General features: G+C 44.5%; 1 protein-coding gene across 1 annotated transcript in view; it reads left to right on the plus strand.

Annotated features, from left to right (window-relative positions):
- The first annotated feature begins 2,844 nt into the window (after positions 1-2,844).
- STYK1 (serine/threonine/tyrosine kinase 1) overlaps positions 2,845-20,793 on the plus strand; it is a 28,301-nt gene continuing 10,352 nt past the window's right edge. Inside the window, exons 1-2 of the mRNA XM_074948265.1 lie at positions 2,845-2,985; positions 15,613-15,722. Coding sequence (XP_074804366.1) covers positions 2,954-2,985; positions 15,613-15,722 — 142 coding nt within the window. The 5' untranslated portion in view covers positions 2,845-2,953. The remainder of the gene's footprint in view (positions 2,986-15,612; positions 15,723-20,793) is intronic.

The following is a 20,793-nucleotide window of genomic DNA, read 5'->3' on the forward strand; positions in this document are numbered from 1 at the left end:
CATTGCCTGTCCCTTTCATGGAGTGAGGGAGATCCTGGTGCATGCCTATCTTGAGTGTGCCAGGTTGCAGCCCCTCTTCCAGCTCCTCCTGGACCTCCTACATTTTTGGCTGCACTCTCCCCCTCACCTTCTTATACATGCACACCGTCTCTGTGGCCCCACAAAGTCACAGGACCTCCTTGTCAACTTCCTCTTAGCGATCGCCAAAGTAGCTATCTATAACACCAAGGAGAGGATGTTGGCTGAGGGGGTTCTCTGCAACTGTGGGGCCTATTTCTGTTCTCTCTCGGCTCACATAACAGGGCAGAGTTCCTCTGGGTGGCATCCGTTGGCTCCCTTGACACCTTTGAGGAGCAGCAAGTGCCGTCCAGGGTTTTCTGATCAGTATCCCCTTCAGGTTCCCTAATTTTGACCCTTTGACCTTCATACCCATCCTTGTTATTTTTTCTGTTGTCCCCTATAATTATTTGAGTCCCAGGTTCAGTGGATCCTCCCCATAGGCTAGGGGAGGGTCCCTTAGCCGTGGGTGGGCTTGTGCCTGCCCACCTCCTGGAACCCAATATGAAAACAACAGTACACCAGACTACTTACCCAATGACAACCATGTCTCAGTTTATCTGCAAGGGAAAAACACTGTTAGCTGCCGTGGTTACTAACTTTTGTCAACATTGTATTTCAAAAATGAGAGATTGCTTTTTTAGCACCCTCGCCCCACCCTTTCTCCTAATAATAATAATAATAAGCAGTACTCCCCTGTTTTTGACAGAGGCATTTCTTGCTACTTTTTGCAGCACTCAGCAACTCCCAATCTCATACAGAGATGAAAAATGGATGTCCCTTATACTAAGGGACTGTTAGCAACCCTATGTATTAATGGTGTGTCTGGGTACAAACTAAGTTTGGCACCAACTATATTCCTGACTGGCTAAAACTTGTTTAAAAGTTGTAGTATATGAGCATCCTTAAGACTTCTTTTCAGCTTAGGCTTTAGAATGCCTATCTATATATTACATTAAGAATATGATTCTGTCGTGGAAGTCATGGATTCTGTGACTGCCCGGGACTCCGGGACTTCTCCCGGGGCAGTGTGGAGCAGCTGTTAGTCCCAAGGCTTCTGGAGCAGTGGCTCCAGGGCTGAAGCAGCGACTGGGATTGGATCAGCCCCACTGTGGCTGGAGCAGTGGCTGTCAGCCCCTGCTGCAGGAGCAGTGGTGGGTCTGGAGCAGCAGCCACCAGTCAGCCCCAGGGACGCAGGAGCAATGACCCTCAAGCCACCAGAGCAGCTGGGGCCACCGGAGCAGTGGTTGTCAGGTAACTGGAAGAGTGGCCAGTGGTCAGCCCTGGGGTCACCCGAACAGCTGCCCGTGGTCAGCCCTGAGGCTGCTGAAACAGCAGCTGGTTGCCAGCCGTGGGGCCACAAAAGCAGTGGTCCCTGAGGCCGCTGGAACAACTGGCCGGTGGGCTGGCCCCCAGAGCAGTTGGCCCAGGGCCCCAAAGCAGCAATGGGGCTGGAGCAGCTGCTGACAGCACTCTGACTTAATCTCCACCCCATCTCCCCCAGGGTATTTTTAGTAAAAGTCAGGGACGGGTCATGGGCTTCCATGAATTTTTGTTTGTTGCCTGTGACCTGTCCCTGACTTTTACTAAAAATACCTGTGACAGAATCTTAACCTTACCTAGGAGGTGCAAACATTATTTATAAAAAATAATACAGAAAACTTCCATGCTTCTACAAATATATTGAGGGCCTGATTTGGACACACTTTCCTTGCAGATTACCTTCCTTTCTGAGTAGTCCCACTGAATACTGGGCAGTATCAGGTCCTAAAATATAAAACCCCAAACAACTTATTTTTATGAAGGCAATGTCTTGTTGGCACTTTGGAAAGGATTGAATAAGCCCAGGCAGGTTTTGATATTAGCAAAACTATATCTGCAATAGTGGCTTAATGATAAAATAATTAAGGGTGAGACCACTCCAATCTTAGATTGCATGATTTATTGTCTATTGTATTAGGAATTGTATTGTATAAGCCATTAGGAACTGGGCTATCAAAACTGGCACTCTTGTTGGCAGTCTGATCAGGGAGGCCCAGAACTGAAATGACCACAGAGACTGAATTATCATCCTATCTCTATACGCATATTGGTAGGGATGGTGTATGCCTGTGTAGTTTGCACTGTCACTGCTTATGCTGTTGCTGTTCTGAGATCAAAATACAACTTGAGTTAGCAGGGCTGTCAATCCACTACCTTTCACCAGAGCTAAAAATATCTACTTAAACAAAAGTATTTAAACAATGTTGTGTTTTCTTTATGACGTGGAAAGAGAGAGACAGAGAGAGAGAGGTTTTCTCCTAGTAGAAATGTTTGTTTTTCACAAGAGAAAATCTGAAAGTGACTGATTCCTGTCCCTTGAACCAAACAGGAAGAGGGGCAGGAGAGTGGAACAGGGAGGGGGCCATGTCCTGAGACCTGAACTCTGAACTCTGCAAATATCTCCTTCAACCAGTCTGACTGGAATAGCACAGGAAATAGATTTAAAAGGGGAAATCAATAACAACAGAAGCAGCTGCTCAAACGCAGGCTTAGAATATGAACCCCTTATCTCTCCCACCATTCTGCCTAGAGTCAGGAGGTGGGAGAAATGAGACTGGAAGAAGGGAAGCACGTTGTCCATTAATAGAAACAGGAAACTTGAACATGTTCCCTAGGGTCTCCATGAGGAATGTAACCATAGGTGTCACCTCACAGACCTTGCACCCTGATTAAATAGAGAACAGACCCTTATGATTCATCTGCTCTTTCTACCATCTTTCAATAGGGAACAGGGTGTACAATGGAGTTCCTGCTGTTTTCACAGAAGAGACACTCGTCAGATTCAACTCATCTTCCCTTGCACCAATGTTAATAAGAAATAGTGCCTGGAATTTGCACTGATGATGTTATATCAATGTTGGTAACTGGGGCAAATCTTCAATACAGGTAAGGCCTCACTGGTTCCCAGTGGGCAAGAGTCATCACAAAAAAACACTTTCACTGACACTAATTTGCTCTTACTGCCAGTCTCATTAGAAAGACCAAGCAATGATGGACCAGAGAACCAACAACTCTCTTTCCTACTTCCGACAGGCAGGCTGTACAGTGAAGAGCTAAGGCACAATGGCCGAGGGAGGTGCAGGGAGCACCACCACCATCTGTGCTGTTTCTCTTCTGTGGCCAAATGAACTACCTCATTCTCCAGCATTGTCAAACCATCATCTTTTACCACCACTAAAATCTACCCAAAAGAAAATCATAAGCACAACACCAAAGTGTTAATAGGGAAAAGGTTTATTCTGCTCCAGGTGGTTGATTGTGATCATATCAGGATGCATCTCTCTCCAAAGCCACCTGCAGCATGTCATTGCCTGGGAAACGGACTCTGTGTCTCAACAGCAGGTGATATGTAATTTCCTGTTGTAATATAACCACCACCCACTTTTATTAAATAGCTGAGCAAATAATCCTGAACCCATTCGCATAACTTGATAGCAGTAACATGAAACTCGAATGGAAGGTTTTACAGTGGCAGCTGAGGTGACTTCTGGAACTGGAATAGCAGTGTGTGCTGCAGATCAGGATTGAGGTGCACTGACTGAGCTGGGTGTGTGACACAGGACTTGAATAGCAGGCAGAGCTGCTAGTCAGGAATCAGATATGAGATGCATTGGCAGAGCTTTGGGAAGAACCGAAATAGCTGTATTGAGATGAAGAGTTGTGGTAGGTCAGGGCTGAGGGGCATTGACAGAGCTGTGTGTGAGCCCAGGACTGCAATAGCAGAGGGGCTACAGGGTAGGACTGAGGTGAAGTGACAGGTTTATATGTGAAGAAAGCTTGCACTGCCTCTGTCTATGTGGCCAGCCTACCCAATGCTATCAGTCTTTGTCTCCCTCTCTGAGTCACTAATTCACCCACAAAGGGAGAAAAAAAAGTAGAATAAATATTTGGAAAAATCTATGCATATTGTCCCTCAGGATCTGTTCTGCATGAGAAAGGTTCCCTGGTGTCTGGAGCCTTTAGCTTTTGGGATTTTTTTTTTTTTTACAGGTTCTTTATTCTGTGCACCAATTCTTTCTGAAAAATATGACAGAAGTGTGTTACTTTGGGTGTTTTCTTGTTCCCCAGTTTATCTTTTTCATTCTTTCTCTGTGCCTCTGTTGATCTGTGTTTGTGTCTGCCTTTCTTTCTCTTTCTTGATCGCTATGTTCTGAGGTCCCCGCCCCAGGACTCTCTCTGGCCTTTGCTGTCAAAGCTGCAGGGGGTATTTGCATGTGGAAGAGCCAGGCAGACCCGTTTTACCAGTGTGGGTGTACCAGTCAGCCAGAGTGTTAGAAATACAATCACATGATCTCCCTGGGGAGACAGCTGAGAAGACTTTGAGGAGCAAAGAAGGGAAGTTGGCCAGGTCCAGGGTACAAAAATCACCAGGAAGGAACTAGTCCTGGTGGGAAACACGCAACATAGCCGTCAGCACTGTTGTGAGATACCTAGGAAAGAAGCAACAGATTGGAGCTTCAGGAAAAGGCTACAGTGTCAGTAGAAGGGGGTTAACTCAGGTAGGCAAGAGAAAACACTGCTGGAAGATAATAGATGATGTATATTTAAATCTTTGAAAGAAATTTTACTTGTGTGTCACCTACTCTATGATGTGGCTCTTTAGCTATTCAGCTGTTTGTGCTGAGAACACCTGTCTTTGTAAATGCCAATGGTAACGGTGATGTTGGGGCAGTGGGGCTGGGGGAGAGGGAGAGAAGAAAGGAGCTGTGCAGGGGACATTCATCTCAGTTCTGTCTAAGTGAAATGACTTCTAGGGGACTTTTTGGGTGAAGAGGAAGATTTTTGCACAAAATTAAGGTCTGTCCATCAGAAACAAGGAAGTTGAGAACTCTAATGTAGAGAAATGCTGTACACATTGTATATAAGTTCTGTGTTATGTATGTGTGATACATACCTAAGGACAGGTTTCAGAGTAACAGCCGTGTTAGTCTGTATTTGCAAAAAGAAAAGGAGTACTTGTGGCACCTTAGAGACTAACCAATTTATTTGAGCATAAGCTTTCGTGAGCTACAGCTCACTTCATGAAGTGAGCTGTAGCTCACGAAAGCTTATGCTCAAATAAATTGGTTAGTCTCTAAGGTGCCACAAGTACTCCTTTTCTTTATACCTAAGGACCTGATTCTGATCTAATTTACATGAGCTTTACATCATATATGTCTGGTTCAGGGTGGAAAGCATGTCCATTCTATGACGAGCTGGACTGAATCCTCAGAACTTGCCCTTCAGTGCAGCTTGAGGAGCTGCATAATAGAACGGAAGCAACTTGCAATGATAGGTGAGGGATGAAGAAGACAATACTTCTTGTTCCATGGACTATGGGCTTGTCTACATTTAAAATGCTGCAGCGGTGCGGCTGCACTGATGTAGTTGCGCCGTTGTAGTGCTTCAGTGAAGACTCTACTTATGCCTACAGGAGGGCTTCTCCTATCAGAGTAGGTAATCCACCTCCCTGAGAGGCAGTAGCTACATTGATGGGAAAAGCCCTCCCATCAGCTTAGTGCTGTCTACACCTGGAGTTAGGTTGGTATAGCCGCATCTCTCAGTGGTGTGGATTTTATACCGTCATAAGTTGCTAGTGTAGATCAAGCCTGAGTGTACCAGAGGGACATTACCAGGTTTTCAGGATCTCTCTGGGAAGTCCCAGGATCCAGACAGGGCAGTGGAAATGATAGCTGGGGTGTTCTGAAGGAACAAGAGGAATCAGCAGACAAGGGGCCCTGTACACCAGGTATGTAGCTTTTGATTAAATATGTTCTGATGGAGGCCAGTTTGACAGGCTTAAGGGCTGGGGGAAGAGTTATTATGAATGTTTCCTTTAGTGGAAAATAAGTTTTCCTAGTCATTAATTTCAGTCTGTTGCCCCTTTTTATCTGAATAGTTAGGCAGTATGTGGGGCCTTGCTGGGTTGTTTCTGTCAGCAACCATTTTGGATGCTACACGTCAGATGTATTTTTTGGTGCAATCCTGTTTATTTACAAAGTGTGTACACAAAGTCATGTTTTTCTGAACACTACAGAAACAAACAGCCGGCAGTTTCCTTCCTCAGAGTTTCCAAGCCTGCGTGTCCAGCGTGTTCTGTGCCCAAGGAGCTCTGTCTCTCTGCTATGCTATGCTCATGACTGCTCCTCTGGCTTTGTGGGCTTCCTAACTCTCAGACACTCAGATTCTTGCCAGAAAAATCCTTTAGTACCTGTGTTTGCAGCCAGCCCCAACAGAAACCCTCTTAGGCTCTGTCCACACTAGAGAGCTTACAGCAGCCCAGCTGTACTGATGCAACTGCGCTGCTGTAAGATCTCTTGTGTAGCTGCTGTATGCTGAGGGGAGAGAGCTCTCTTGTCGACATAATTACACCACCCCCAACAAGTGGTGGTAGCTATGTTTGCGGGAGAAGCTCTCCCACCAACATAGCTCTGTATATACTGATGCTTATGTCTGTGTAACTTTTGTCCTCAGGAGGGTATTTTTCTCACACTGCTGAGCAACATAAGTTATACCAACATAAGTGGTGGTGTAGATATGGCCTAACTCTCCTTGAGTTGACTGTTGCTCCGGCCTTTCCATGTGGCGCAGTTCCTTGGATGGTGGCTTCTATTGTTGTCACTGCATAAAAGGTGCTGAATGGTTCCTTCCATTTAGCCTGAGGAAAAAGTTCTTAGCACACCCATCAGCTTTAACCAGGTCTGTGTGACTGTCTAATAATTAAAGACCATCTGGATGGCATAACAAGTCCTTAGTATTTGAAAATTGTTCATAAAGTAAATGATCAAACCTGGCTGTGAAATTTAGGGGTCATGCATAATTCCTTGTACCATCACAGAACCTCCAACAGCTTCTTCATTCACAGACTTTTTTCTCCAGCATCATCTGTACAAATGTCTCTGGTGCAAGCCTAGCAGCATTTCCCCTCTTTCTCTCGAAAACATCTATTTTTTCTTTTTCTTGGACCCTCAACACAGAGTTTTTCTGAGGTCTCTGTTCACCTACAAAATATAACCTTTAAAACATCTATTTACACTGACCTCCACAACTCCTCTTCCCTTCCAAACAATTGTTTTGCTCCTATTTTCACAATAAGCTACCACCACCAATTCATTTATTATGAGGAGTATTAAGTATGAATTCTAATTTTATATTCTTACCATTGCTAGTTCAATGAGAAAGTGCTTTGTAAGAATCATAGAATCATAGAAGATTAGGGTTGGAAGAGACCTCATGAGCTCAAAGCAGAACCAACCCCAACTAAATCATCCCAGCCAGGCCTTTGTCAAGTCGGGTGTTAAAAACCTCTAAGGATGGAGATTCCACCACTTCCCTAGGTAACCCATTCCAGTGCTTCACCACCCTCCTAGTGAAATAGTTTTCCTAATATCCAATCTAAACGTCCCCCCACTGCAACTTGAGACCATTGCTCCTTTCCTCATTGCTCCCCAGAAGGCACTGAAATTTGAAACTGAACTGAAGTGTCACTTTTCTTACTTGCATTCTGAGGGAAGAATGGGCTGTTGCTCTGGTAATTAACTATCATTTCTTACTTTTTAATACACTGTCTACTACCTGGCTATGGTTGTCCCAGAGGGCAAGTGGATGGGATTCATGGTAGTGGAATGGATAAGAAACCTCAGGTCTAGGAATATGAAAAACGGGGAAGACCTATTTGTGGATATGCACAGACACATGAATAGAGACTCAGACCAAATGTTTCGGGTTGAAGAGAAGAAAACAAGAGCCACCTCTGACAAACAGGACAGGCCCAGGCAGGAGGGCAAGGAACTGAAGCAAGACTACTTCTGAAAGGAGGTGGAAATGAGAATGGAGGACAGACAGCTCCAAAGTGAAGTTTTCATTGTGTACAAAAAGGTTCAAGAAGAGATGTCAGAACAGCTGACCCAACAATTTACCAGCAACTGCACTAGTTGCCAGTGCAACACTTAATCACAGAGCAATATTATAAATGGGGACTGCCCCTTATTCTCCAGCTCCCTCACATCTGTACCTAGGGTATTACATTTCTTCATATAACAGAGACAAGGTAGTCTGGAATCCCAGACTTGGTCTACATCACCAACTTATGTCAGCATAGCTATGTCATTCAGGAGTATGGTAAATACCCACCCTTAAGCAATGCAGTTATCCCAATTAAAATCCTGGCTTCTCCCATCAAAATTGCTACCTCCCCTCTGGGAGGTGGAGTATCTACGCTGATGGGAAAAGCTCAGTGAGACACATTGTATGAACTGTAAAATATTATCTCTGTTACCTATGCTTGTGTAAATTTGCTATACGGGTTTGATGTTGAATGCTTGTTTGCATTTAATAAAATAGATTATTGAAAAAACCCCTTCACTTGTTGGTTTTTGTCTATCACTGTTCTCAGGTATTGCCGAAATATCCTTTGCTGCCTTGCTGCATCCGACTCAAGGGTCTCAGAGCTACTTTTCATAAGTGTCAGCAGTCATCTTAAATATTCATGATAAATAGGCCCAATGGCCTGTGATGGGATGTTAGATGGGGTGGGATCTGAGTTACTACAGAGAATTCTTTCCTGGGTATCTGGCTGGTGAATCTTGCCCATATGCTCAGGGTTCAGCTGATAGCCATATTTGGGGTTGGGAAGGAATTTTCCTCCAGGACAGATTGGAAGAGGCCCTGGAGGTTTTTCACCTTCCTCTGTAGCATGGGGCACGGGTCACTTGCTGGAGGATTCTCTGCTCCTTGAAGTCTTTAAACCATGATTTGAGGACTCCAATAAGCTCAGACATAGGTGAGAGGTTTATCAAAGGAGTCAGTGGGTGAGATTCTGTGGCCTGCATTGTGCAGGAGGTCAGACTAGATGATCATAATGGTCCCTTCTGACCTTAATATTTATGTATCTATGTATCTATCTATCTTTCTTACTGAGCAAGGAACAGGAGATATGAATTCATTCTAGTCTCTGCTTTTGAGGAAAGGGCTAGTAAGTAGCACTGGTACCCAGAGAATCAAGGAGTTTCCATGGAATTAAGAGTGTTTTTAAGGGCAATCACTCTCTGTTACATATTTGTAAATCTCTATATAGATTCACATTTGTATGTCTACACATACTGTCTAGAATAATATTGTAGTTCAAGAAATACCCCTGTATTGTTATTAGAGAGAAGGTGTCTTTTATTTAATTTGTCTTTTGAAACATTTGTGAGAACATGGTGCTGGTGCAAGGTGGCAACCCTGGAGACTGAAGTGCTGTATTTATTCACAGAAGAGGTATGGAATAGGCAGTGGCAATGCAAGGTTCCTCATTGTGCCTCCACTAATGTGCCTTAACCCTGACCTTGGAGGGACCATTTTTAAGACAGAAGGTAGGTTAGTCTTAAGAGCGTGTTTCATGTTTGGTCTCTGCTGAGACAGTCAGCAGGAGGCCAATTAGTTTGTGTTGTAACCATGTATTTGAGATGTGAACACCTGAAATAAGAGGAACTGGACTGAGATCTACCAATGCATTTCATACAAACCACCCAAAAACTATCCGATGGTAACAACTTTCAGTCAATACTGAACTGACCTGAGCTGGGTTCACTTTGCCTACCAAAAAGTGCGAGTGTCTATAGCCTGGTAGCAACTGTGCTAAGCCAGCCAGTCCCCTCATGGATTCATTTGCTTAAACTCTTTTTAAACACCATGTAAGTTGAACACTTCATGCCTCTGGATACAGTTTCATGATTGTTACACAATTAATTAGCAAAGAGTATATTTAGAAAGGAACTGGGAATTGGGAAATGTTAAATTCCATATAACCCTTCTCTGTTCCCAAGGCTCTAAAAGGGGGATAATAATACTTATCTACCACACAGGGGGCTTTGTGATCAATCAGTTAATATTCGTGCTACGCTTCAAAGCTGGGATCCTAGCACACAAGAATTGCTATATTGCAGATCAGAAGAGTGGTCCATGTAAAGTGCCAAGTCATTAGAATCAATTTGTGCTTTATATTGAAAATAACGCTGAAAAATATTTCAGAAGATTATTATAATTTTGTTTTAAATGGAATGGCGTTCTGGATTTTGTCCCCATTTGGTTCAGTTTTGCTGGAGGGGCTGTTATGTGAATGGGCTTGTCTAAACTAGCCTTTGACTGAAAAAAATTCTTTCCATCGCTAACAGCAGTGCAGTTCCACCAAAAGGAGTAACAGTGAGAGTGCCAGTGCAAATAAGGTGCTGGTCGCTGCCGTCTATTTTATCACCAGCTTGCGTAGACCTGCCCTGATCATGGATAGACATCTTCCTGTATTAATGCTCCCGCCACAGCTGTTGCTGATAGAGTGCACCAGTATAAACAACATTGGGATTTTTTTCAGAGAAAGGGATGATGTAGATACAGCCTTTGTGTCTAGATGCTTGTGTGAATTTGTTTGGTTCTGAGCACCTTTGTGACCATACAAGCACATCTGAGTGTAGATACAAGTCTGTGTGCGCACACGTCTCTGGGTGTGCATATGTGTATAAGTGTGAATGTGCATTTTTTTGTGTGGATCTGCATGTGTGTCTGAATTGGGGACCAAATGCATGTATTTATTTGTGTGAGTGCTTGTGTGTAACTGGGAATCCCAGTGCCTAAGATTGTACCTATTAGTGACTGTGTCCATGTATTTGTCCATGACAGTGTGCGTGTATTATACCTGAGGTGGGGTTACTTAGAATCATAGAATCATAGAATATCAGGGTTGGAAGGGACCCCAGAAGGTCATCTAGTCCAACCCCCTGCTCGAAGCAGGACCAATTCCCAGTTAAATCATCCCAGCCAGGGCTTTGTCAAGCCTGACCTTAAAAACCTCTAAGGAAGGAGATTCTACCACCTCCCTAGGTAACGCATTCCAGTGTTTCACCACCCTCTTAGTGAAAAAGTTTTTCCTAATATCCAATCTAAACCTCCCCCATTGCAACTTGAGACCATTACTCCTCGTTCTGTCATCTGCTACCATTGAGAACAGTCTAGAGCCATCCTCTTTGGAACCCCCTTTCAGGTAGTTGAAAGCAGCTATCAAATCCCCCCTCATTCTTCTCTTCTGCAGACTAAACAATCCCAGCTCCCTCAGCCTCTCTTCATAAGTCATGTGCTCTAGACCCCTAATCATTTTTGTTGCCCTTCGCTGGACTCTCTCCAATTTATCCACATCCTTCTTGTAGTGTGGGGCCCAAAACTGGACACAGTACTCCAGATGAGGCCTCACCAGTGTCGAATAGAGGGGAACGATCACGTCCCTCGATCTGCTCGCTATGCCCCTACTTATACATCCCAAAATGCCATTGGCCTTCTTGGCAACAAGGGCACACTGTTGACTCATATCCAGCTTCTCGTCCACTGTCACCCCTAGGTCCTTTTCTGCAGAACTGCTGCCTAGCCATTCGGTCCCTAGTCTGTAGCGGTGCATTGGATTCTTCCATCCTAAGTGCAGGACCCTGCACTTATCCTTATTGAACCTCATCAGATTTCTTTTGGCCCAATCCTCCAATTTGTCTAGGTCCTTCTGTATCCTATCCCTCCCCTCCAGCGTATCTACCACTCCTCCCAGTTTAGTATCATCCGCAAATTTGCTGAGAGTGCAATCCACACCATCCTCCAGATCATTTATGAAGATATTGAACAAAACCGGCCCCAGGACCGACCCCTGCGGCACACCACTTGACACCGGCTGCCAACTAGACATGGAGCCATTGATCACTACCCGTTGAGCCCGACAATCTAGCCAGCTTTCTACCCACCTTATAGTGCATTCATCCAGCCCATACTTCCTTAACTTGCTGACAAGAATACTTAGTTTGCTTGCTTACAAGGTAGGGCTGAAAAGTTTGGGTTGATCTTATTGACTTTTCAGTAGCAATCGTCCTTCTGGTTGACTCTGGTTTCAATGATTTGCTCACTTCGGAGCCACTCCCTGAAAACAGGTGAATCTGCTGTTGCACTGAGCAGGAAGACAATTAAAAAATGAAATACAGCTCCAGCTGGGAATTCCCAAACTGCTGCTTGTAGACTCATAGACTTGAGGCCAGAAGGGACCATCATGATCATCCAGCACATTGCAGGCCCTAGCTTTATCCCACTTTGTTTCTTCCCATTTTTTTTCCTATGCACATGTCAAACACCCACCTGTAATGGTATCCCAAAGTCAGCTCTGTTGAGTGTTTTCTGAACCACCAAAGGCTATAAACCTTATTTGTGTCTGTAAGGACACAGTGCAACACTAACAATTGTGTTGAAATGCAGCAGCCTTGCACAGTCAGCTCTAAATCATGCAAGAACTTGCAGGATCAAGGCCCTAGCAGCTGTGTAATAATCTGCATGAAATGTCTTAGTGGGTTCCCAGGGCCAGGTTTCTGGGCACGAGTTTTGTGAACAATGTCCCACTGGTCCAATACAAGTACAGTGAATGAATTTACTCACCTTTCTGTCAGCTGCTACCGTTCACCACAGTAACTCTCTCAAACAATTTAGATATAATGGGCCAGATCCTTAGCTGGTGTAATTCAGTGCAATTCCATTGGAACTATGCCTGTTTGCACCAGTTGAGACTCTGGCCTCATGTGTGAGTGACTAGATCTAGCTGCAAAGGGAGGGGGTGGGCACACATTTTTGTCTCTCTTATTTGACTAAAATTGCATCAGTGGCAGGGCTGTGATCAAGGTTTTCATGAATACTATCCCACAGCTGTGTTGTGGCCTACTCCAAGAGCACTGATCAAATTACTGGTCTCCATTTTCTAATTCACTACAGTCATTTTCTCTCTCTCCCTCCCTCCTTGTATCTTTAATCTGAAAGAAAGAAAGAAAGAAAGAAAGAAAGAAAGAAAGAAAGAAAGAAAGAAAGAAAGAAAGAAAGAAAGAAAGAAAGAAATGTAGGATGGCAACGGGAACCCTTCCAATGCACATATGCATTCTCCCAGGAGTATGCAGGAAAACACATATATTCCTATAAAAACATTTGCATGGTCATGAGTTTTCCCTGAATATTGGTGCAAACAAATGCTTGCTCAAATATTTGCAGTAAGCAAATAAGAATGGATGTGACATGAATATGATCAAATTGAACTTAAATTAGAATTGAACAGAATAGGGTTGTCATGTTGGCCTAAAACCTAAGCATTTCTCATGACTATGCTAAAGAAGTGTCAAGAAAAATTCCCCAGGAAGCTTTGCACAGTCAGGTTAAGAGAGTCAATAAAGAGTTATTAGCAAGCAGATTTTATATTGCTTATAGAACAGAAAATATATCTTAAGGTATAGCCTATTTTTTTTCCTGCTGTTTACATTTTTTATACTTTATGATTAGCTGTGCTTTGCAAAAAAACACCTTTGTGTTTAACTCTGATTATAACTGAAACACAAGAAAGGCATATATGGAAAACATAGCATGTCTCACAGGTGCATAGGGAATATTAGGTATAAAGGTGACATTAATGTTTAGTTGGTTAAAACCTTTGTTTTAAACCCACACTAAACTCTGCAGTTAAAAGGTTACACTGTTGTGATACTTTGTTATGCTGGAAATTTAGAGCAAATGTAATATATAAGCCATTGGCAACAAAATTGACCTTTGTCAATGATTGAATGGTACCAATCATGTCACTTGCCACAAATTGTAATGTGGGATAAATATCCTGTCTATAAAAGTCCATTGAAACTGCTGTAATGCATACCAGTGTGGGTGGGCAGGCCTGATATTTCAGAATTGGTAAATTAACCTTGTGCTGTTTGATCTTAGCTGTCTAGTCTTTGATTAGTATCAGAGGGGGAGCCGTGTTAGTCTCTATTCACAAAAACAACGAGGAGTCCAGTGGAACCTTAAAGACTGAATTGGCCTTGTCATCACTCTTTCTCCATTTGTAAGGTAACTCCCTTCTCTTCATGTGCCAGTATATTTATGCCTGTATCTGTAATTTTCACTCCATGCATCTGAAGAAGTGGTTTTTACCCACAAAAGCTTATGCCCAAATAAATCTGTTAGTCTTTAAGGTGCCACCAGACTCCTCATTGTTTTTGTAGTCTTTGATTAGTAAACCAAATTTGATCTTGATCAGTTGATGTCTCAATCAATAAATAATGAAAAGGACCCATTATTTACAATAGAAACATTTTTCATTTTTCACCCCACTCTATATGTAGGAATTACAGCTATGTTATCTTGCAAGGCTCATAACATCCTATGTCAAATGACACATATACCTGTATGTTTTATAGTTTTACCAATAAGCTGACACATACCTGGAAATGTTTACTAATATTGGCATTGGAGCTGATGCAAGTTTGTCACTGAGTAAGCATTACTGACATGGTAAATAGTCACCTGCCTGTATTTCACAAATGTATATACTATCACCCTGTTACTGGAGTTCAGGTGAGACAATTTAAAGACAGATAGAATGTGAAATAAGTATAGTAGAAAAAAACAGAGTTGCACAGTAGAAAATGCAGCTGTTGGACAGGTGATATTGTGAAGTTATAGGTATGCTGTCATATGTTATCTGATGGTTCAAATATTTGTAAATGGATCTTTGAAAAGTGATGAACAGAATTATTGGTATGAAACTGTATCCCTGCATATTGTACAGAATTGCAACTGTTATGGCCACACCTAGATACTACACAGAATTATGGACCAGACTCACCAGTACCTTCTGGCTGCTTTACGCATCTCAAGTAATGCAAAACTGATGTAAATCCATATTAAATGGATGGTTAAAGAAGGTTTACAGCTGCTTTGCAATGCCAGAGGAGCACAAAGCAACTGGTGTGTATTGGTGAATCTAGTCCTATGTATGCAAGGATGCACAAATGGTAGTTATAGAGATTTCCACAGATAAAGGGTCACTACACATAATTACAGGTGTAAAGGTGCATATTTGCATGTTGCGCGGAATGTCAGGTGTAATGAACGTTAGAGAGAATTACAGGTGTAATGAATCATATGTATGAAGTTTCCTTACATATCTGATTATGTCTGTAATATGGAATCAGTACTGGAGACCTTAATGAGAAAGCTGCTGTTTCTTAGTATAAGTTCATGATGCAATAACATAGTGAAAGCACTCGGTCAGGAATGCCAGGTAGAATGGTGTGATGTGGTGTCTTATGCATATGTGCCTGATGTTTTATAGGCCTGGAGATAAAAGACTGAGTTATTCTTGTATCTGAAATGTGATTTACACAGATAATTTAAAATATAAGTAAACTAATGTCTTTTAACTTATGCCTTCCTGAGGAATGAGAGGTACCTGACTCTCCCGCATGGTACTGCAGAACAAACCTAGCCTCTGCTCCCGTACTGAGATGCCATCACCAGAAATTGATTCTGACTATGCCATATTAGACCATTAACACCTAAGTGCCTATAGCTCCCCAAGTCTCTGATTCACTTCCTCCCACTAATCTGAGGCTGGATTAGAACCAGTGACAAAGAGGGTGAATAGCATAGCTTCTCACCCACTTTCCCAGCAACCATCTTGTCCTGCCACTGTATTTATGGTAATGCTTCATATCTGTGCAGTGGAAATTCCAGAGATGAAGGACATGCTCACACCGAACTGATCATGGCAGGGAACGTAAGGAGACTCAGACGCATGCTACTGGAATGCAACAACAGTGACAAGTTATGTGGTAAGATTCCAGGCAACTGTCTCCTTGCCTTTTACTTTTGTGTGTCCAGGTCTCATAAGCTGAGCAGCAGGACCTGCTCAGTCAACTGTGAGCCACCCTCACCTCCAGAGAGTGATTTGATTGGGCCTCCCCTGCAGTAAATCCCAATGCATGACCTCTTCTTCACACCTGCCCCCATCTGTTTTGCCTTTCCAGCTGAGTGTATTGGCTTTTTCACTCAGGGTGGAGAACAAAGAATATGTTTCCAGCACTGGTGTATATGGCTGGGTGGAAAGGATAGGGGAATGATGGATGAAGATTTCCTGTAAAACAGGAGCAGCGATGTAACACACTGATCAAAGTTCAGACGGAGGTATACTAATTCCAACTGGGGGGGTCAAATTATTGTCATCACAGAACTCTGAGTCAGCCCAAATCAGTGTTGCGCTCACACCAGTAGCACTAGAGCAGGGATGGCCAACCTGGGGCTCCGGAGCCACATGTGGCTCTTCAGAAGTTAATATGTGGCTCCTTGTATAGGCACCACCTCTGGGGCTGGAGCTACAGGCGCCAACTTTCCAGTGGGCCGGGGGTGCTCACTGCTCAACCCCTGGCTCTGCCACAGGCCCTGCCCCCACTCCATCCCTTCCCGCCCCCTTCCCCGAGCCTGCCTTGACCTTGCTCCTCCCCCCATCCCCAAGAGCCTCCTGCACACCACGAAACAGCTGATCGGGAGGTGCGGGGAAAGAGGGGGAGGCACTGGTTGGCGGGGCTGCCGATGGCTGGGAGGTGCTGGGAGTGGGGGAGGGAGGAGCTGATGGGGGGCTGCTGACATATTACTGTGGCTCTTTGGCAATGTATATTGTTAAATTCTGGCTCCTTTTCAGACTCAGGTTGGCCACCCCTGCACTAGAGTATAAGAAATAAACAACACAAAAGCATTCTCACTGGGATGCCCTGAAGCTGCAGGCTTGGCAGCCTTAACTGTTCTGGCAGATCACCAAGGGAAACCCAGATGCTGCAAGAAATGCTGTTTGTGACTCATTAGGAGAATCTCTTCTTTCTGAATCACTACTGAAATCAATGCCCCTGCAGGAGGTTAGGGGAAATCATATTTTGGTTGAGGCATATAGATGAGGTCTTGACCACATATGGTCTTTAAAGTTCCATGGTATTTTTCAAGGGACCGATAGTGGTATGTGCCAAGCCCCACCAGCCCCTATTAATTTCATGGGCAGTTGAAGGTACTTATCACTTTATATGAGAATCATAGAATCATAGAATATCAGGGTTGGAAGGGACCCCAGGAGGTCATCTAGCCCAACCCCCTGCTCAAAGCAGGACCAACCCCGACTAAATCATCCCAGCCAGGGCTTTGTCAAGCCTGACCTTAAAAACTTCTAAGGAAGGAGATTCCACCACCTCCCTAGGTAACGCATTCCAGTGTTTCACCACCCTCCTAGTGAAAAAGTTTTTCCTAATATCCAACCTAAACCTCCCCCACTGCAACTTGAGACCATTACTCCTCGTTCTGTCATCTGCTACCACTGAGAACAGTCTAGATCCATCCTCTTTGGAACCCCCTTTCAGGTAGTTGAAAGCAGCTATCAAATCCCCCCTCATTCTTCTCTTCTGCAGACTAAACAATCCCAGTTCCCTCAGCCTCTCCTCATAAGTCATGTGTTCTAGTCCCCTAATCATTTTTGTTGCCCTCCGCTGGACTCTTTCCAATTTTTCCACATCCTTCTTGTAGTGTGTGGACCAAAACTGGACACAGTGCTCCAGATGAGGCCTCACCAATGTCGAATAGAGGGGAACGATCACGTCCCTCAATCTGCTGGCAATGCCCCTACTTATACATCCCAAAATGCCATTGGCCTTCTTGGCAACAAGGGCACACTGTTGACTCATATCCAGCTTCTCGTCCACTGTAACCCCTAGGTCCTTTTCTGCAGAACTGCTGCCTAGCCATTCGGTCCCTAGTCTGTAGCAGTGCATGGGATTCTTCCATCCTAAGTGCAGGACTCTGCACTTGTCCTTGTTGAACCTCATCAGATTTCTTTTGGCCCAATCCCCTAATTTGTCTAGGGCCCTCTGTATCCTATCCCTACCCTCCAGCGTATCTACCTCTCCTCCCAGTTTAGTGTCATCTGCAAACTTGCTGAGGGTGCAATCCACACCATCCTCCAGATCATTTATGAAGATATTGAACAAAACCAGTCCGAGGACCGACCCTTGGGGCACTCCACTTGATATCGGCTGCCAACTAGACATGGAGCCATTGATCACTACCCGTTGAGCCTCACAATCTAGCCAACTTTCTATCCACCTTATAATCCATTCATCCAGCCCATAGTTCTTTAACTTGCTGGCAAGAATACTGTGGGAGACCATGTCAAAAGCTTTGCTAAAGTCAAGGAACAACACGTCCACCGCTTTCCCCTCATCCACAGAGCCAGTTATCTCGTCATAGAAGGCAATTAGATTAGTCAGGCATGACTTGCCCTTGGTGAATCCATGCTGACTGTTCCTGATCACTTTCCTCTCCTCTAAGTGCTTCAGAATTGATTCCTTGAGGACCTGCTCCATGATTTTTCCAGGGACTGAGGTGAGGCTGACTGGCCTGTAGTTCCCAGGATCCTCCTTCTTCCCTTTTTTAAAGATGGGCACTACATTGGCCTTTCTCCAGTCGTCCGGGACTTCCCCCGATCGCCATGAGTTTTCAAAGATAATGGCCAATGGCTCTGCAATCAAATCCGCCAACTCCTTTAGCACTCTCAGATGCAGTGCATTCGGTCCCATGGACTTGTGCTCGTCCAGCTTTTCTAAATAGTCCTGAACCACTTCTTTCTCCACAGAGGGCTGGCCACTTCCTCCCCATGCTGTGCTGCCCAGTGCAGTAGTCTGGGAGCTGACCTTGTTCATGAAGACAGAGGCAAAAAAAGCATTGAGTACATTAGCTTTCTCCACATCCTCTGTCACTAGGTTGCCTCCCTCATTCAGTAAGGGGCCCACACTTTCCTTGACTTTCTTCTTGTTGCTAACATACCTGAAGAAACCCTTCTTATTCCTCTTAACATCTCTTGCTAGCTACACCTCCAGGTGTGATTTGGCCTTACTGATTTCACTCCTGCATGCCCAAGCAATATTTTTATACTCATCCCTGGTCATTTGTCCAATCTTCCACTTCTTGTAAGCTGCTTTTTTGTGTTTAAGATCAGCAAGGATTTCACTGTTAAGCCAAGCTGGTCGCCTGCCATATTTACTATTCTTTCTACACAGCAGGATGGTTTGTCCCTGTAACCTCAATAAAGATTCTTTAAAATACAGCCAACTCTCCTGGACTCCTTTCCCCCTCATGTTATTGTCCCAGGGGATCCTGCCCATCAGTTCCCTGAGGGAGTCAAAGTCTGCTTTTCTGAAGTCCAGGGTCCGTATTCTGCTGCTCTCCTTTCTTTCCTGTGTCAGGATCCTGAACTCGACCATCTCATGGTCACTGCCTCCCAGGTTCCCATCCACTTTTGCTTCCCCTACTAATTCTTCCCGGTTTGTGAGCAGCAGGTCAAGAAGAGCTCTGCCCCTAGTTGGTTCCTCCAGCACTTGCACCAGGAAATTGTCCCCTACACTTTCCAAAAACTTCCTGGATTGTCTGTGCACCGCTGTATTGCTCTCCCAGCAGATATCAGGGTGATTGAAGTCTCCCATGAGAACCAGGACCTGCGATCTAGTAACTTCCATGAGTTGCCAGAAGAAAGCCTCGTCCACCTCATCCCCCTGGTCCGGTGGGCTACAGCAGACTCCCACCACAACATCACCCTTGTTGCTCACACTTCTAAACTTAATCCAGAAACTCTCAGATTTTTCTGCAGTTTCATACTTGAGCTCTGAGCAGTCATACTGCTCCCTTACATATAATGCAACTCCCCCACCTTTTCTGCCCTGCCTGTCCTTCCTGAACTGTTTATATCCATCCATGACAGTACTCCAGTCATGTGAGTTATCCCACCAAGTCTCTGTTATTCCAATCACATCATAATTCCTTGACTGTGCCAGGACTTCCAGTTCTCCCTGCTTGTTTCCCAGGCTTCTTGCATTTGTGTATAGGCACTTGAGATAACTTGCTGATCATCCCTCTTTCTCAGTATGAGGCAGGAGCCCTGCCCTCTCGCGTGCTCCTGCTCATGCTTCCTCCCGGTATCCCACTTCCCCACTTACCTCAGGGCTTTGGTCTCCTTCCCCCGATAAACCTAGTTTAAAGCACTCCTCACTAGGTTAGCCAGCCTGCTTGTGAAGATGCTCTTCCCTCTCTTCGTTAGGTGGAGCCCCTCTCTGCCTAGCACTCCTCCTTCTTGGAACACCATCCTATGGTCAAAGAATCCAAAGCCTTCTCTCTGACACCACATGCGTAGCCATTCGTTGACTTCCACAATTCGACGGTCTCTGAGCATCCCAGAGTATTGTAACCCAAGAGAGTAAGGATGTTAACCCCAGCATTCTGCCCAAATTCCAAACCAGTTAATTTACTCTTCCACCCTAATATTTCCCCCCCCCCATGTTTTAATGGGAGAAGTTATTCACCTCAATTACACTGTTCTACAGCATTGTTGACATAAAATGGCTGCCCAGGCTCCACCCCAGAGCTAGCTGCATTTCATTGGTGAGTGATCCCTAAATGCACTGGCTAACACTTTCATATACAAGTATGTGGCGGAGCAGTGGGTGTCATGCATTCACCCTATTGAGGAAGAAGATAATAAACTCTTCTGGGTTCGTCCACACATCTGCTAGACTTCCTGTGCCTGGAGGAGGAAGCTTAAGAAGGGAACACCAGTCCAAGGGTTGGTAACTGGGGAAGATTATTGTGCCTCAGAGACAGCTAATTACAGGAATAGATTAGTGAAGGGGGAGGCAGTCATTGATCCTGGGATTGCCTGGACCAGGTACAGAGTGGATGTTTCCCAAAAAGCTGGAGGGGGCCGGGGTCTAGGGAAGGACTCTACCCCTGATCATGACAATAAAATGCCTATAGATAAGCTGGGACCAAGATTTGCCCATGAGACTGAACGCCTCGTATTTCCCTTTTCTTTATTTT

This window comes from Natator depressus, chromosome 1 (assembly GCF_965152275.1).
Source record: "Natator depressus isolate rNatDep1 chromosome 1, rNatDep2.hap1, whole genome shotgun sequence".
Lineage (NCBI taxonomy): Eukaryota > Metazoa > Chordata > Testudines > Cheloniidae > Natator > Natator depressus.